This window comes from Castanea sativa, chromosome 3 (assembly GCF_040712315.1).
Source record: "Castanea sativa cultivar Marrone di Chiusa Pesio chromosome 3, ASM4071231v1".
In the NCBI taxonomy this organism is placed as follows: Eukaryota; Viridiplantae; Streptophyta; class Magnoliopsida; order Fagales; family Fagaceae; genus Castanea; species Castanea sativa.
Window position 1 is genome coordinate 55,849,693 of NC_134015.1, and position 17,809 is coordinate 55,867,501.

At 36.1% G+C, this 17,809-nt stretch overlaps 1 protein-coding gene across 1 annotated transcript; it reads left to right on the plus strand.

Annotated features, from left to right (window-relative positions):
• Positions 1-23: 23 nt before the first annotated feature.
• On the plus strand, positions 24-4,447 carry LOC142627106 (protein argonaute 7). The gene is made up of 3 exons (XM_075800905.1): positions 24-688; positions 1,386-2,622; positions 2,770-4,447. The coding sequence occupies exons 1-3, from the start codon at positions 337-339 to the stop codon at positions 4,226-4,228; spliced, it is 3,048 nt and encodes a 1,015-aa protein (XP_075657020.1). The 5' UTR covers positions 24-336; the 3' UTR covers positions 4,229-4,447.
• The last annotated feature ends 13,362 nt before the right edge of the window (positions 4,448-17,809 follow it).

Here is a 17,809-nt window from a genome sequence, read left to right on the forward strand (position 1 = left end):
ATCCAGGGTCCCCTCTCTTTTTTTCTCCTTTGAAATATACATACCAAGCATCATACTACTTTCTCTTAGGGCTGTACACATAGGGACCTCAAGAACTAAAACCGAAACTCCCTCTCTGTCTCCCCCTCTCTGTCTCTCTCTCTCTCTCTCTGCAATAACTACAAGTCTGCTGAGAGCCTGAGACACCTTCCCCAGTGCTTACTGATATCAAAATCAGAACTTTTTTCTCTCTCTCTTATCAAAATCAGAACTTTTTGCTATCTCTCTCATGCCTATAAGGCCATAAACTCCTATTAGCTATTTCTCCCTCAGTCTTGTTTTTCTCTCAAACAAGTAATGGAGGAAACAGAAGAGTCCAATGCTAATAAGAAATGCACCACCAAAACAAGGAGTTTTAGAGGCAGAGCCAACCCTCATAAGCATCAGTATCAGTATCAGTATCAACACCAGCTCTTACAGTACTCAAATCAGTATGGTTTCTGCAACCAAAACCAGTACCCGAGATACTACCCAGCTTTGCTTCCACTGCCTCCTCAAATACCACTTCAGCTGGCTTTGACTCCACCTCTCCCTCAAAACCAGAGCTTTAGCACAAAAACCCATCTCCAAAAACCTTCATGCAAGCTCAACGATCCTCCTCTTGCTGCCTCCTCAGAAACCCATGTCCAAAATGTTACAATTTCACCAGGTAAATATCAAAGCACTCTTCTTTTATTTGTTTAGTACTACTACTCCCCACTTAACTTGCATGCTTTTTATTTAGAAGTGCAAGTATGGTTTATGATTATATATCATGGGGAGGACTTGTACTTTGTTCATATAACTCATGAATGAAATTCTAAACCATTGGAGAAGACTAAATTTTGGGGTGGGTTTTATTTTTTCTTATTGTTCTTATTTATTCAAATATAACAATCTTGGTATTTAAGTTATCTACAGCTACGAGAATATAATTGCTAAAAATGATATATTGTAGTTTTTTTTTTTTTAAAGATTGTGGGTGGACATGTACTTTTATCATTTAGCTCATGATTGAGATTTTAACCACTGGAGAAGGTTGATAATCGAGAAAGATGTGCTATTTTGCTCTGTTCTCTGTGTGTGTGGGTGGGTGGGTGGGTTTATTTTATGTCGTTGTTGTTACTTATTCAAATATAACAATCTTGGTATTTAAGTTACTGCAACTAGGAGAATATAATAGCTAAAAATGATATACTGTGCTGATTTTGATATTGAAATCTCAAGTGCTGTAATTTTTCCCTTTTGATGGTTTAAGGTATTCCATTACAATAAACCGATATAGGCTTAAAATGTCTCAAATTTTATGGTTGGTTGAGTTAAATGGGTCTGACTCTATCTTGCTCTGTCTCCCTTTATCTAATCAGCTCCAGAGGAGGTCCAAAGGCCAAAAATTTTACCCTCCAAAGATGATAATGGAAGAAGGGTCATAGGTTCAAGGACTCCACAAGCACTAGTGGCTGCAAGGAGACCAGATTCTGGAGGTGTTGAAGGGCCAGTTATCTCTCTCATAGCCAACCATTTTCTTGTTCGATTTGATCCATCACAAAGAATTTTCCATTACAATGTTGAAATCTCTCCTAACCCCTCAAAAGAAATTGCCCGAATGATCAAACAAAAATTGGTTGAGGAAAATTCAGTTGAGCTCTCTGGTGCTCTACCAGCCTACGATGGTCGAAAGAATCTTTACAGCCCGGTTGAATTCCAAAATGATAGGCTTGAATTCCATGTAAGCCTCCCAATCCCCACTAGTAAGTCAACTTTACCAAATGGAGAATTTAGTAACCTGCTAGAGAAGCGTCAACAGCATAAGCTATTTCGAATAAGCATCAAACTCGTGTCAAAGATTGATGGAAAGGAGTTAAGTAGTTACTTGAGCAAGGAGGGAGACGATTGGATCCCTCTTCCTCAAGATTATCTCCATGCTTTGGATATTATTTTAAGGGAAAGTCCGACAGAGAAATGTATATCTGTTGGGAGGTCACTGTATTCAAGTTCAATGGGAGGAACTAAAGCAATTGGAGGTGGAGCAGTTGGATTGAGAGGGTTCTTTCAGAGTCTTCGCCCAACCCAACAAGGACTTGCTCTCAATGTAGATTTCTCTGTGACCGCTTTCCATGAAAGCATTGGAGTTATCCCCTATTTGCAGAAGCGGCTTGAATTTCTTCGAGACCTTTCTCAAAGGAAGACAAGGGGTTTAATTGGTGAAGAGAGGAAGGAAGTGGAGAAGGCATTGAAGAACATCAGGATCTTTGTTTGCCACAGAGAAACTGTTCAGAGATATCGGGTCTATGGCTTAACTGATGAAGCTACTGAAAATCTTTGGTTTGCAGACAGGGATGGAAAGAATCTGAGGCTAGTGACTTACTTCAAGGATCACTATAATTATGATATACAGTTCAGGAACTTGCCATGCTTGCAAATTAGTAGGAGAAAACCATGTTATCTTCCTATGGAGCTTTGTATGATTTGTGAAGGCCAGAAGTTTCTTGGGAAGCTTTCAGATGATCAGACTGCTAGAATACTTAAGATGGGATGCCAACGACCTAGACAGAGAAAAGAAATTATAGATGAAGTCATGAGAGGACCTGTTGGGCCAAGAAGGTAATTTTTTGAAGCTATGCTAGTGAAGAAATTTAATCTTAAATTCTCTTGAAGGTTTATTAGTTCTAAGTTTTTTTCTACTGTTAGAACTTTCTTGAATTGGCTATGATTGTAACTAAGCATTTAAATTCTTTTCTATCTTCACAGTGGCACACAAGGCAGAGAGTTCAACCTCAATGTTTCGGTAGAAATGACCCGATTAAATGGAAGAATTCTTCAACCTCCTAAACTAAAGCTTGGCGATGGTGGCCATGTGAGAGACTTGGTTCCTTCCCGTCATGACCGACAGTGGAACCTTCTTGACAGCCATGTTTTTGAAGGAACTAAGATTGAAAGGTGGGCACTGATAAGTTTTGGTGGCACCTCTGATCAAAAGTCCTACATTCCAAAATTTATTAACCAGCTATCACAGAGGTGTGAGCAACTAGGCATCTTTCTCAACAAAAACACAATTGTTAGCCCCCAATTCGAATCAACCCAAGTGCTTAATAAAGTGTCTCTTTTGGAATCAAAACTTAAGAAATTACAAAGAGCAGCATCAAACAATCTTCAGTTGCTTATTTGTGTAATGGAGAGAAAACACAAAGGGTATGCAGATTTGAAGAGAATTGCAGAGACAAGCATTGGGGTTGTAAGCCAGTGCTGCTTATATCCAAACCTCAGCAGATTGACTTCTCAATTTCTGGCAAATTTGGCTCTCAAGATCAATGCCAAAGTTGGTGGATGCACTGTTGCCTTGTACAATTCATTACCCTCCCAAATCCCGCGTCTCTTCCGGTCTGATGAGCCAGTGATTTTTATGGGTGCTGATGTGACACACCCTCACCCACTTGATGATTATAGCCCATCTGTTGCTGCTGTGGTTGGTAGCATGAATTGGCCAGCAGCAAACAAGTATGTTTCAAGAATGAGGTCCCAAACACATAGACAAGAAATAATCCAGGAACTTGGTGTAATGGTCTGGGAATTACTTGATGATTTTTACCAGGAAGTAAACAAACTCCCCCAAAGAATAATTTTCTTCAGAGATGGAGTAAGTGAAACCCAGTTTTATAAAGTGCTACAAGAGGAGCTGCAAGCCATTAGAGTGGCTTGTTCTAGATTTCCTGGTTATAAACCTCTCATTACTTTTGCTGTAGTCCAGAAGAGGCATCACACAAGGCTATTTCCCTTTGAAACTGATCCATCTTCCACTCAAAACCAGTGTTTGGATGAAAATATTCCTCCAGGGACAGTGGTTGATACTGTCATTTCTCATCCAAAGGAATTTGATTTCTATCTTTGTAGCCATTGGGGTGTGAAAGGAACAAGCAGGCCAACTCACTACCATATCTTATGGGATGAAAACCAATTCACTTCTGATGAACTACAAAAGCTGGTTTACAATCTTTGCTACACATTTGTGAGGTGCACCAAGCCAGTTTCTTTGGTTCCTCCAGCTTACTATGCTCACCTAGCTGCATACAGAGGCAGACTTTACCTTGAAAGGTCAGACTCCACAGCTTACACGAGAAGTGCTTCTACATTCTCCAGAGCTGCCCCTCCAAAAGCAACCCCTTTACCTAAGCTTAGTGAAAATGTTAAGAACCTCATGTTCTACTGCTGATTTTTCTTGCTCTCTTAGCATTCAGAATTCTAAACTATATTACCTATACACTTGATTTCCACAAAGATGTAGTAGTCTAGTATATGATTGCCTAAGCTAGCCAGTTCTCAATTTTATGACTAACTTGTAGGCCAATTCAAGAGTAAATTTCAAATTGTCTTGTTAGTTCTCTTAGATGAACCAAATTGTATTAAAATATTGTCATATTTAACAAGGAAATGACCATGTCATAGTTTACATGATTATCTTCTATGTTAAATTTTGGAGTCTTAAGTTTTTATAATTTATCTACTCTTTGCAGAAACCTCCTAAATCCTGAATTAATATGCCATTCCCCTGATTGCCAAATGGAAAATTGAAAAAAAAAATACCAATACCATAATTGATAAACCAAAAATATCTAAAATAACGCAAAAGTCACCCTCTTGCACAATTTGTACATTGCATATGTATTTATGAAGATCAGTCTTTCCTTCTTTCTTTTTTTCCCTCCTAAATCAATATTTTCCTAAATTAAAAGAAGTAATATTAATTAGTTTAAATGGAGCTCTAAAAACCTCCTAGAAATTTTTATTTTTAAAAGGACGGATTTTGAACTCAGATTCTCACTTTGATTGTGAGTTTGGACTAGCTTTTACTAGTTAGCTTTTTAGTTTATTTATTTATTTATGTAAATTTTTTAAGCCTTACTTTCTTTAACTACAATTGTATTTGTATCAACTTACGGTAAATAAGTTTTCAATAAAGGGTTGGGTTAACGAATGCTTCTAGGACATTTGTTAATAGGTTATTTTAAAAAAAATTTAATACCACGTTCATAAAAATAATAAATAAAAAAATTCTCAAAAAAATCAGTTATTTTTTTCTTTTTTTATAAAAAATTTCTAAAAATATGCCTCAAACTAATGCCCAAGCATTTGTTAACTTTTCCCTTCATTAAAAAAAAGCTAAAATAGGAATTTTATAATGGATCTTTACTATTGGTGACAGGAGATTACTTGTTTGAACAACATTAGTATCTGGCATATTAGTACCCTAGGGGCCCCCAAGCATATTAGTATCTAGTTCTCTTTCAATATTGCATTGAATCCATCCCTCTTTTGACATAAGCATAGCAAGATAAAGTGACAAGCCTCATGAATATGCTGTTGACTAGAGCTCAAAACATACAAGACTAAGAGCAAACCAAGGCCTCATCAAACAGCCAAAAGTAAAATTTGCCTAAATAATATTCGTGAAGCAAGGTTCACAGATTTGACCCTGAAATAGTGGTAATTGTCTTTTTAATACCTCCAAACTACAAATACAAAGTCATAGTCAATGCATACTTGAGTATTATGAGTGCCTAGCTACTATTTGCAATACCAAACTCTTTTACCTAAAAAGGAAATAAACTCTAATGGCTACAATACTTTTTTTGTCCTCGTAAATTGGTTCAAGTTCGATTTTCGGCTCTTAAATTTAAAAAGTAATAGTTTTTGCAATATAATGGATCATTTTTTTAATGTGTCACGTCAATAATCTAATACCATTGACATATATATAATTTTTTCAACAATAAATTACTGAAATAATGGCTAAAAATATATTTAATTGCATATTCCCATGTGACTAGTCGCATAAAACACCAAAGAAATAAGGGATATAGGATCTCAATAACTTGGGATACAAAAAGTTTCACTTTTTATTTTATTTTAATGTTGAGATGACAGCCTTTTAAAAATTAGAAACTGAAAATAGTTTTTTGTAAGTTTTCAGTTTCTTTTACAAATTGAGTTTTGAAAACAGTTTTTGTTTTTTGTCTATTTTGGATTGTTAAACAAATTTTTTAGTCACAAAAATAAAAAATTATTTTTTAAAACAAAAAATAAAGAGAAAAAACAATTATCAAATATACCCTTAGCTTTTGTATTATTATTTATTTATATATATTTATCAAATTCAATATATATATATATATATCTTATAATACACATATTAGGCTTATAAAGTACTTACTGCACATTTTAAATTGTTTTATAATACTCAAGCTTGTAGGGTATGTAATCTAATGGAAAATATGTCATGCATTATATGTACAGTATTCATATAATATATGTATATTCTCTCTCACACACATGTAGGTGTGAGTCTGGATTGAAGCTAACCTAGCTAGCTAGGGTACGGTGAAGAACTAAGATAAGAGATTGGATAGGAGGATCATAGGATGCATAGGGCAATTAATATGGCAGTGATGAGTGAATTTGGAATGAGGATGGGCACATTCAAAGCAAAAGGGTTGAAAGCTGGCCACATATTTATTACACCATTGTCAGTCTATTATTCGTATCACCCATGCATGCAAACACTCTATAGTATGGCAGAAAGGTTTGCGCAGAGAGAAAGAGGAAAACATTATAAAAGATGTAAAAAGTTAAAAGCCATTTTGGTGGGGACACAGACACACAATGGATGTTAGTGTTGCACACAAAAACAAACTGAAGCAACTATTGGCAGAGTAGCCAGTAGCACCATCCCAATTGAACAAACAAACAATATGTTAAAAAAAAATTAAATATATACATATGGACACAGACACAGTAAAGGAACAACATGAGAGCCAAGAAAAAAAATGGGGTTTCTGAAAAAAAAACCACTGAAGTTTCACTTTCAACTTCCCCTTTTGTCTCTTCAGCTCTCTCTCTCTCTCTCTCTCTATGAACTGGTACCACCATTTAAGATGAAAGGATTAAACCTCTCTTTCTCTCTCTCTCTCTCTCTATCTCTTGCTTTTATCTGTGATTGTCAGAAACAACTTTTAGGGCCACGGGAGGGACAGAAAGACTGGGGAATAAACGTGGCCTTCGACAGCAAGTGCTTGGGGACCCCATAAGAATTTAGGAACTCCAATTAATAAGTCTAATAACTCATGCTCAGGTTGTCTTACATGCACCCCTGACACCCAGGATTTTTTTTTTATAATAAATTTTGCAGTGCCAGAAAGTGATAAATTAGATTTACTAACATATACTCTTATGTGATAAATTAGTAAACCATTCAAAGAAGTTTTCTATGTAAAAAAAAAGAAAAAAATATATAACTTACTGTTTTGATAATTTTTTTAATTTTTATAAAAACTTTTTAAAAATTGATAGTTAATATATAAGAACCCTTTATAATTTAATGTTTTAAGATTGTATGTATAAATAAAATATAGGTTTTGAAAATTTTATATAATATAAATGTAGAGAAAACTTATGTCATTTTGAAAAGTTCAGTCAATAACCAGCTTCAACGATGAATTTTTCAGTTTTTTCCGCTGACATAATTGATCATGATAAATAATTTAGCCATCACTTATTAGTGTGATAAATGCACCATTCATAGATATTCACCAAGGGTTTTACTTTTAGTTTTTATCTATTTTGCCTCTACCCTATCATCAAAAGATTAAAAATTAATTGCCCCACATTGGGAACTCTACTCATGTTCATATTTTTATATTTTGCTGCATGCGCAGTAAGATCTTAAACATATAATATATCTGACTGTAGCAAGCTTTACTCTCTTTTTTTAAGCTTTACTCCTTAAAGCATCATTATTTTGTTCCACTCCTATTATTTTAATCTCATACTGCATTCTCTCTCTCCACAAAAGAATATAGATAGAATAAAGAAAAATATTTAAATAGAGTGATAAGAGGTTAGAATATGAGATGTAATGTGTGTATTATTAAAATGTGAATGTAAAATAGATAAAGTAGTCTTCGAGATGTAAAATGCTTTTTTTTTTTTTTACATTTCTAGATGGGAATGCACTAAAAAAAGTAAATCTATTCTTATTATTTCATATCAAATATCGGAAGAAGATATATTTATTAGAGAAAAATACACAAATCCTTCCTTGCTTTCCCATAACACACAAACTTCTCAAAATTTTAAATATAATATTTACGCTCGGTTTATTTTGCTGTAAAATGTTTTCGAATGTAAAATAGTACAAGTGAAAATGTTTTTAGGTGTTTGGTATGACATGAAATTTTTCAAGCACAAACCACCAAAACTTGTTCTTCCCAGCCACCTATGGATCCTTTAGCCATTGGGGCAGCAGTTCCAACCACTAGAGCATCAATTCTATTAGGATTATGTGGTTTAATGATTAAATTTGTCATATCTTAATAGTTTAAATTTGTTGGACAATCGGTAATCTATATCTATATATATCTAAAAGCTTGCATAACATTTATTGTTGTTATACTTCTGTTGAGCTACATTAGCGGCCACATCATTCACTTTTTTCTATCTTTTTTTTTTCTCTTTTTAAACTTTTCTTCTCCTTATTCTAAAAAAAAAAAAAAAAAAACTAGGGGTAATTACACTAAACCCACATGTGGCTTGGGCGAAAATCACTTTGCCTACCCATGATTTGAAAAGTATTATTTAACCGACCTATGGTATGTTCCGTTTGTTTTCCGTAACCCACCTCTATTAAAATCATGGGTAAATATTTTTGCTCAAAGTTATGTCTCTCTCCTCCCAAAACAAAAAATAGAGCAAAAATGCAAGAAAAACAAGATTAAAAATGGTATTTGTCTCTCTCTCCATTCACAAATTTTGAACATGAAGAATATACCCAAAAAAATTAAACACAAATACACAGGCTCCACAAGGGCTCAGATAAAGCCTCAAACAATACACAACCTATGCTTTAAAAAATTAGAAAAATTCATTCATTCCCATATATACATGCTCCCTAACATCATCACTAGGAGAACCCAGTAACTTAGCAAAGATCGGAACTGCTCCATGGTCAATCACCACCTTCGTGTTCTCCAAAGTTCCTGATGCAATGTTTGTAAGTGCCCAAGCAGCCTCAAACTATATAACAAACCTAGAAAATAATATATATAAAAAATGAGCAAGCAAAAACAACAAAAGAAGATACACATCCTCCACACAAATTGCAAACAAACAAAAAAAAAAATAGTATATTCACGTCGTAATCGACTCTCTCAAATCCATCAAGCGTCTCCACAATCGAATCTCCATGCTCGATGTGGTTACCAGCTTGAAAATCCCTCAAGGGGACCAAACGTTTGGGGTTCCAAATCAGAGAGTGTTGGATGAGTCGAAGAATCTTATGGATTCAATTGAAGAAGCGGGGCTGAACGGAAGGGATGGTCCTTTGAAATGGATAAGCTAGCTTGTGGAGGAGGCGAAAATGCCGCCTTTGGAGTTTATGATGGAGTTAGCCAAAGGGTTGAGGGAGGCAATGGGGCTTAGACTTTTTTTTTTTTGGGTATGTTCTTCATGTTCAAAATTTGTGTGAATGGAGAGAGAGACAAATACCACTTTTTGATCTTATTTCTCTTACATTTTTGCTCTATTTTTTGTTTTGGGAGGAGAGAGACATAAAATTTGAGCAAAAATACCTATTTACCCCCGATTTTAACAGAAGTGGGTTACGGAAAACAAACAGAACATACCACAAGTGAGTTAAGTGATACTTTTCAAACCAAAGGTAGGCAAAGTAATTTTCGCCCAAACCATAAGTGGGTTATGTGTAATTACCCCAAAAAACTATCTTCTTCTCCTTATTAGTTTACACATGCCATTACACTTTTTCCAACATTTTTCCTTCCTTTTTACCTCTTTATCTTCTCACTACTTTCTACTTTGCCGTTACACTTCATTTTTTTTTCCTTGTATTTTAACTCTTCTTCTCCCCATTTTATTTTGTATAAATTTGATATCATTTTCCCATTCAATCCATGTTTTTTCACACAAAAACTGTGAGTACTCTCTCTCTCTCTACTTTCTTTTGGTGTCTTTTTGTTCTTTCTTATAACTCTAATTAAGGTTGATAGTTCTTTTGTTTTTTTTTTAATATGTGTTTTGGTATTGTGTTTTTTTAATTTCCCATCAGAAAGTCTTATTTTCCCTGTTTATAACTTTGGTTAAATTTTGGTTTGGGTTAATATTTTTTTTTTTTTTTTTGGCAATAGGAATTTGAGTTTATATAAAAACATAATCTACATGGCTATAAATTTGAATATGCCTAATTGCCCACTAATTATAAAGTCTATTTTTTATTCCTTTGGTTTTATTTTAATTTTGGTTTAGATAGCATTGTAATTTTGTGATGAGTTTTGATTATTATGATAATTTCCTTATTTCTTAACAAATGAAAATTTTGAATAATAAATTTGAAACTTATAAAGTTTAGTTTTTATATTAGGAAAATATAATACACTAAAACAAAAGTTAGAAAAATACGGTTCACCTTAAAAAAAATATCAATCAAACATAAAAAAGAAAAAATAGAATGATATATTAAATCTCATTACATAATATTTATATTCTTGCACATCGCGTGGGTCTACGGCTTGTTTAACATAGTATCAGTCATGAGATCCTGAGTTCGATCCTTATCTCCTCTGTTTTACCTCCTCCAATTTAAATTCCCACGTGTTGGGCTAATATATTTATTTTTTCAATATTAAATATATTTTTAATATTTTAATAACCCTAATTTTCAACATTAAAAAAAAAAAAAAGAAGTTTAATAACCCTAGCGGCTAGCTACTAGGGTATTAAACTATTATAATATCAAATACACATTATACATGAGATAAAGAAATTATTCTTGGCTCAAGAAATTATACATGAGATGAAGAAGGAAAAAGGGAAAACGGGCTAGATGAGACTTAAAATTGATATGGAGAAGACATATGATAGAATAGAGTAACCCCATTCTCAAGAAGGTGTTGGCAAATTTTGGCTTTCTTGAGATATGGATTCAATGGGTGATGCAATGTGTTATCATTGCTTCTTTCTCTATCTTAATCAATGGTAGTCCCTTTGGGTTTTTCAAACCTCAAAGAGGACTAAGACAAGGCGATCCCCTCTCGCCCTTCCGTTTTGTTCTTGCATCGAAAGTTCTGTTAAAACTTATAGAAAGAGAGACCATGTCAAACAAAATCAATGGGTTTAAATTGGTGAGAGACTTGACCCCCATTTTATGGCCAAAATGGGCAAATGCCCTTTTTGCGCAAAAAAAAAAAACAGCATTATGCCCCCCTTTCCCAAACTAATTAGGGAAACGCCCCTCTTTTGAAACTCGATTTTCTGAAAATCGAGTTAAGCCCTATAGTGGCGTTTTAAGGAGCCTATAGTGACATTTTAAAGAGTCTATAGTAGCGTTTTGAAACTCGAGCTCCATGATATTGATAACAACAAAGATTCAAGACCACAGCTGGCACCCTTAGTTTTTGTAGACCAGCAAGGATAGCATGATCTCCTCCATAGTTTCCTCCCTTAGTTTCTGCAGAATAGCAAGATATCAGCAACAGAGTAACTGTGGTAGAATTTCAAATAAATTCAAACATGCCTAGCAAGGATAGGTGTGATCTCCTCCATATTTTCTTTATTCTTTCCTAATATATCTCTTATTACATTTACATCAGTTATGTTGTACAGATCCCACCTTGTAACATTTTATCTATATAAGTAAATACAAGAAATCTCTTTACTTAACCGTGAGACAGAGTTCTCAAAAATCTTTATGATATCAGAGCCACTGGTGAGATAGAGAGATTTCCTTTTGTTTTTTTTTCAATCATGTCATCCTCATCAAATTCATCTCAAGTTGATGAGTACCCTTATCCAGTGACACAAAATATTGCTAATTTTGTATCACTCTGTCTGTCTACCACAAACTTCCTTCTTTGGAAAACACAAATGCTAAACATTCTTGAGAGTTATGATCTTCGAGGATTTATTACAGGTGAAACTAAACCACCATCACAGTTTATCATGGACGCTAAGTCCAATCCACATCCAAACCCTGCATTTGTGAAGTGGTGAAAGTCTGACTGTCTAGTCAAAGGATGGTTGACAGCCACTCTATCTAAAGAAGTCCTTGGCATTGTTATCAGTCTCAACACTTCAGCTGAGGTCTGGAATGCACTTGTACATACCTTTGCACGAGTTTCATCTGATCGTAGCCTTGCACTAAAGCAGCGGCTCACTTCTATGACTCGGGGTACTGACACTTTGGCTGTGTATTTACGCCGATTCAAAGCTGTCTGTGATGATCTTGCTGCCATTGGCAAACCAGTTACGGATCAAAAGAAGTCATGGTGGCTTCTAAATGGACTTGGCAAGGAGTATGCAATGTTCACCTCCACTATGCTTCACACTCCCGTTCTACCATATTCTGAAATAGTTACTCTCTTAGAGAGTTATGCTGTACGGCATAACCTTGATGCACAACCAACTCCTCAAATGGTCTTCTATGGCTAGCGCAGCAACAAAAACAGAAAAAATAATGGAGGGCAAATATCATTCAATTCCAAAGGACGTGGATTTGCTCAAGGTCACCAAACTACTCCTAAGACTTTTAATACCTCATAGTCCCGTAACCAGCCAGTTGGTAGTAAGGATGAGGTTCCTATCTGTCAGATTTGTAACAAATGGAATCAAACAGCTCTTAAGTGCTTTAATCGATTCAACCATTCATTCTCTCCAGATGATATCCCAAAAGCACTTGCAGCTATAAAGATTGCTGATAGTCAAGATTCTGAATGGTTCCTAGATACTGGAGCAACAGATCATATCACAGACGATCCACATAATCTTGATTCTTTAACTCCCTATCATGGATCTGATGGTGTAATGGTTGGAAATGGACAAACTTTGCCCATTACTCATATTGGTCAAGCAACTATTGGTACTGGTGTTTCTTCTATCAAATAACATGATGTTTTGTTGGTCCCTGATATAAAGAAAAATATACTCTCTGTTAGCAAGCTTACAACTGATTTTCCTTTCACTTTTGAATTTGATGGTCTTGATTTTGTGATAAAGGACATGACAACCAACCAAATAGTAGCGAAAGGGTTTAAACGAGATGGACTATATGCTCTTGATGGAGGTGGACCATTTGCTGTTGATGGAGATCCAAAGGCTTTTTTCTCTTACAGATTTCGGCAGGCTAATAATGATTGTTGGCATCACCGTCTTGGCCATCCACACCAACGAATTATAGATCATTTACATTCAAGCAATCTTATTTCTTTTAATTCAAAGTCCAAGTCTTTCAAAGTTTGCACTAGCTATCGAATGGGAAAATCTTGTAGGCTACCTTTCTTGCCTGTTGAAAATGAAATAAAGATTCCATTCTTCAAAATTCATTGTGATTTATGGGGACCAAGCCTAGTAAAATCAAGGGAACATTTTCGTTTTTATGCAATCTTTGTTGATGATTATACACACTTCACATGGTTTGTCCTCTACACAAGAAGTCAGATTTATTTGCTTCTTTTGAACAATTTTACAAATATGTAAAATGTCAATTTGATGCTAAAATTTGTGTTTTCCAAAGTGATGAAGGGGGAGAATTTGCATCCAATGAGTTTAGGCAGAATTTAATCAACTTAGGCATTCATCATCAATCTGCCTATCCCAAAACACAAGAACCAAATGGGAAAGCTGAGCGAAAGCATCGTAATATTACAGAATTGGGCCTAACCATGATGTTTCATGCCCGGCTTCCACCTCGGTTTTGGGTAGATTGCTTTTCAACAGCTGTTTTTCTAATTAATCGGTTGCCATCTCAACACCTTGGAATGCAATCTCCATTCTTTCGACTTTATGGAAAGCATCCTGATTACTCTACTTTCCGTGTATTGGGTTCCAAATGTTTTCCTTATCTTGGTGATTATCGGACTAACAAATTGCAGCCAAAATCTCTTCCTTGTGTGTTTATTGGTTACAGCACAAAGCATAAAGGCTATAAATGTCTATATCCACCAACTGGACGTGTGTATATCTCTCAACATGTTGTGTTTGATGAAGCATTCTTGCCTTATAGTGAGCCCGCTAAACTCTATGACAAAGATTCAATTGAGGGGGAGATGTGCACCTTTTCAAATTGGGAGCTAGATACCCCTAATGCATCTTCATATAGCAATTCTCTTGCCAACAGATCTACATAACCATCTTTGTCTGCATTAGCACCCGCCAACTCTCTTAGGGCCTTCAATTTCAAATTTCATCATGGAGCCCACACTTGAGTCATCTGCCTCACTTTTCTCATCTGGGGCTAACTCTTCTCCAAGCTTATCTAATGTTGCTCAAGTCTCCAACCCATCAGATGTTATTATGGAGCCCACTTCTCAAGATGTGCCCTTTCTTTCTACTTCGTCACCTACCCCTATTGCATCAAACAACAATACTATGGTCACTCGGTCAAAGGCTGGAATCACTAGGCCTAATCCAAAATATCATGGTTTTCATGTTGCACGGGTTTCACCTGACACCCCACAAGAACCATGATCCATCACAGCTGCAAAACGCCATCCCGGTTGGGCTATTGCCATGGATGAGGAACTTGTTGCCCTTGCAACCAACCACACGTGGATTCTTGTTCCTTATCGACCTGATATGAACGGGGTGGGTTGCAAGTGGATTTACAAAGCTAAGCTTAATCTTGATGGCTCTCTTGAACGTCTCAAGGCTCGTTTAGTAGCCAAGGGCTTCAACCAAGTAGATGGAGTCGATTTTTTAGAAACCTTCTCCCCAGTTGTCAAACCTGCAAGTATTCGACTTACTTTTACAATTGTTGTTGTGAAAGGCTGGGAAATACGTCAACTTGATGTTAAGAATGCATTTCTTCAGGGGCATCTCTCTCAACCTGTGTATATGCAACAACCACCTGGATATGTTGATCCGAAGCTTCCAATACATGTCTGCCAACTAAGTCGTGCTTTATATGGTCTTAAACAAGCTCCTAGAGCTTGGTTTGATAGACTTAGTGAATTTCTTCTTGCTCTTGGGTTCTACTGCAACACAACCAACCCAAGCTTGTTCATTTGTCACTCCCAAGGCGGTATCCTTATTTTACTTCTCTACGTAGATGACATGGCGGTCACTAGTGATGATTCGTCTCGAATCACATGGCTTATCTCTCAACTAGCATGTGAGTTCTCCATTAAAGACCTTGGCTTTCTTCATCATTTTCTTGGTATTGAAGTCCATTGACTCCCCACAGGCCTCTTTCTCTCTAAACACCGCTATGCACTAGATCTCTTAGAGCGTGCCTCAATGAGTTCTTGTAAACCAATCTCCACACCCATGCCATCCAAAGGTCGACATTTGCCAAACTATAATGAATTATACCCTGATCCTACTCATTACAGGAGCATTGTTGGTGGTCTTCAGTATCTCACCTTCACAAGACCTGACATCTCCTATAGTGTTAACTTTGTATGTCAATTCATGCATGCTCCTACCTTGGCCCATTACAAGCTTGTTAAACATATCTTGCGCTATGTTGGTGGTACTACTCACCTTGGTATGCATATTTTAGCCTCTAGCACCCTTGATCTTTATGCATTTTTCGATGTTGATTGGGCAGGTTGCCTTACTAGTCGTCGCTCTACAACTAGATTTTGCACTTTCCTTGGTGGTAACTGTATATCTTGGAGTGCTAAGAAACAATCACCAGTTGCTAGGTCCAGTGCTAAAGACGAATACCGCTCCATGGCATCTACTGCAACTGAACTCACATGGCTTTCCTTTCTCTTACGAGACCTTGACATACCTCTCCCTTGCCCTCCAATTTTGCACTGTGATAACCTAAGTGCCTTGCACATGATAGTCAATCCGGTCTTTCATGGTCGTACCAAACATATTGAATTGGACTATCACTATGTTTGTGAAAAGGTTGCTCTTGGCTCTCTTGAAACACACTTTGTATCCTCTACCAATCAGCTCGTTGACATTTTCACAAAGCCACTGTCCAAGCTTCCATTCTTGGCATTACGGACCAAACTTGGCCTTTGTCCTGACCCACGGCCTAGTTTGAGGGGGAGTGATAACAACAAAGATTCAAGACCACAGCTGGCACCCTTAGTTTCTGCAGACCAGCAAGGATAGTGTGATCTCCTCCATATTTTCCTCCCTCGGTTTTAGCAAAACAGCAAGATATCAGCAATAGAGTAACAATGGTAGAATTTCAAATAAATTCAAACATGCCCAGCAAGGATAGGTGTGATCTCCTCCATATTTTCTTTATTCTTTCCTAATATATCTCTTATTACATTTACATCAGTTATGTTTTACAGATCCCACCTTGTAACATTTTATCTATATAAGTAAATACAAGAAATCTCTCTGCTCAACCGTGAGACAGAGTTCTCAAAAATCTTTAGATATCGAGTTATAGGTAAAAACAAAAAAACAAAAAAAAAAACAACTTGCATGGAACTCGAGTTCATGGAGTTCGAGTTCCAAAACGCCACTATAGGTCCTTAAAACGTCACTATAGGCTCCTTAAAATGCCACTATAGGACTCCATAAATTTTTTTTTTTTAAACTCGATTTTGAGAAAATCAAGTTTTAAAAGATGGGCATTTCCCTAATTAGTTTGGGAAATGGGGCATTTGCCCATTTTCGCCATCATTTTACCCTCTTGCCATTTGCAGATGATTTATTCATCTCTGCCCAAACAAATATGGAGAACATGAATCATATCAAAGCTTGTCTAGACACATTTGAAAAGTGGTCAGGATAAAAAGTAAAAAAATTTCAAATCTTTAATCATATTCAACAAAAATATGTCAAGCTTACAAGAGGCAGCTAGCCAATATGATAAGATTAATACCTCAAACAAAAAAGAGAAGTATCTAGGCCTTCCAATGGCTTCAGGTTGAGAAAAGAAGGTTGCAGTAGAGGAAATCATAAAAAGGTAAAACAAAGACTTCAGAGGTGGAAAATGAAAACACTTTCCTAAGCAGGAAGAACCACTCTTATATCCTCAGTGGCAACAACCTTGCCTGCCTATCAAGCCTCATCTCTACACCTCCCTAAAAATGTATGTGATAAACTTGACTCCCTCAATCGCAATTTTTGGTAGGGGTTTTAATGATGAGAAAAAACATGAGCTCTATCTTAAGAGTTGGGATTCTATATGCACTCTGTGAGAGTCAATTTTTTTAACGATGTCCAGGCCCAAGTTTAAGCAAGGACACCGTGCCCTCTTATTGTAGTTTGAAGGGACTAAGCTTGGTTCACCGCAGCTAAATGGGCTGCTTACAAAACCAAGTGGTGCACAAGGCAAGACTCCTACAATACGTACACACTAAAAAGCGAGAATATGTGTTAAGCAACAAGAAAACAGCAAAGGAAGACAAGATTATAATAATAAAACGCAGAGTAATTGTTCAGGATCCTTAAATCAATAAGAACTAATCCATTAATTTTTCTCAGTCATGGATTACAAATACGACCACTAAGACATAATACAAGGTCCAAATAAGCTCAAAAATTACAGACTTAGATGACTATTTAAGCCTCTAAGACTTGCAAATTTTGAATCCTTTTGAATCCAAGTATGTCTGTAGTGGCTATTTCTGGGATACCGGGAGATATTCTCCTATTTTCCTTAAGTTTTACAGAGTTTTCTCTCAATGATTCTATATGATTTCTTTACTGCTGAATGCCCCTTAACGTTGGTTGCTCTCCCTCTTTAATAGTGTCTCATTAGGGTTTCAGGGTACCATTAATTCTTCCCCCTTGGCTCCCCTGGGTACTAAAGCCC

Bases quoted from the DNA above. Each gene is read 5' to 3' on its own strand.
- LOC142627106 (XM_075800905.1), top strand. From the start codon at position 337: ATGGAGGAAACAGAAGAGTCCAATGCTAATAAGAAATGCACCACCAAA. The intron at 689-1,385 runs GTAAATATCAAA...TTATCTAATCAG, and splicing joins AAATGTTACAATTTCACCAG to CTCCAGAGGAGGTCCAAAGG. The intron at 2,623-2,769 runs GTAATTTTTTGA...CTATCTTCACAG, and splicing joins GGACCTGTTGGGCCAAGAAG to TGGCACACAAGGCAGAGAGT.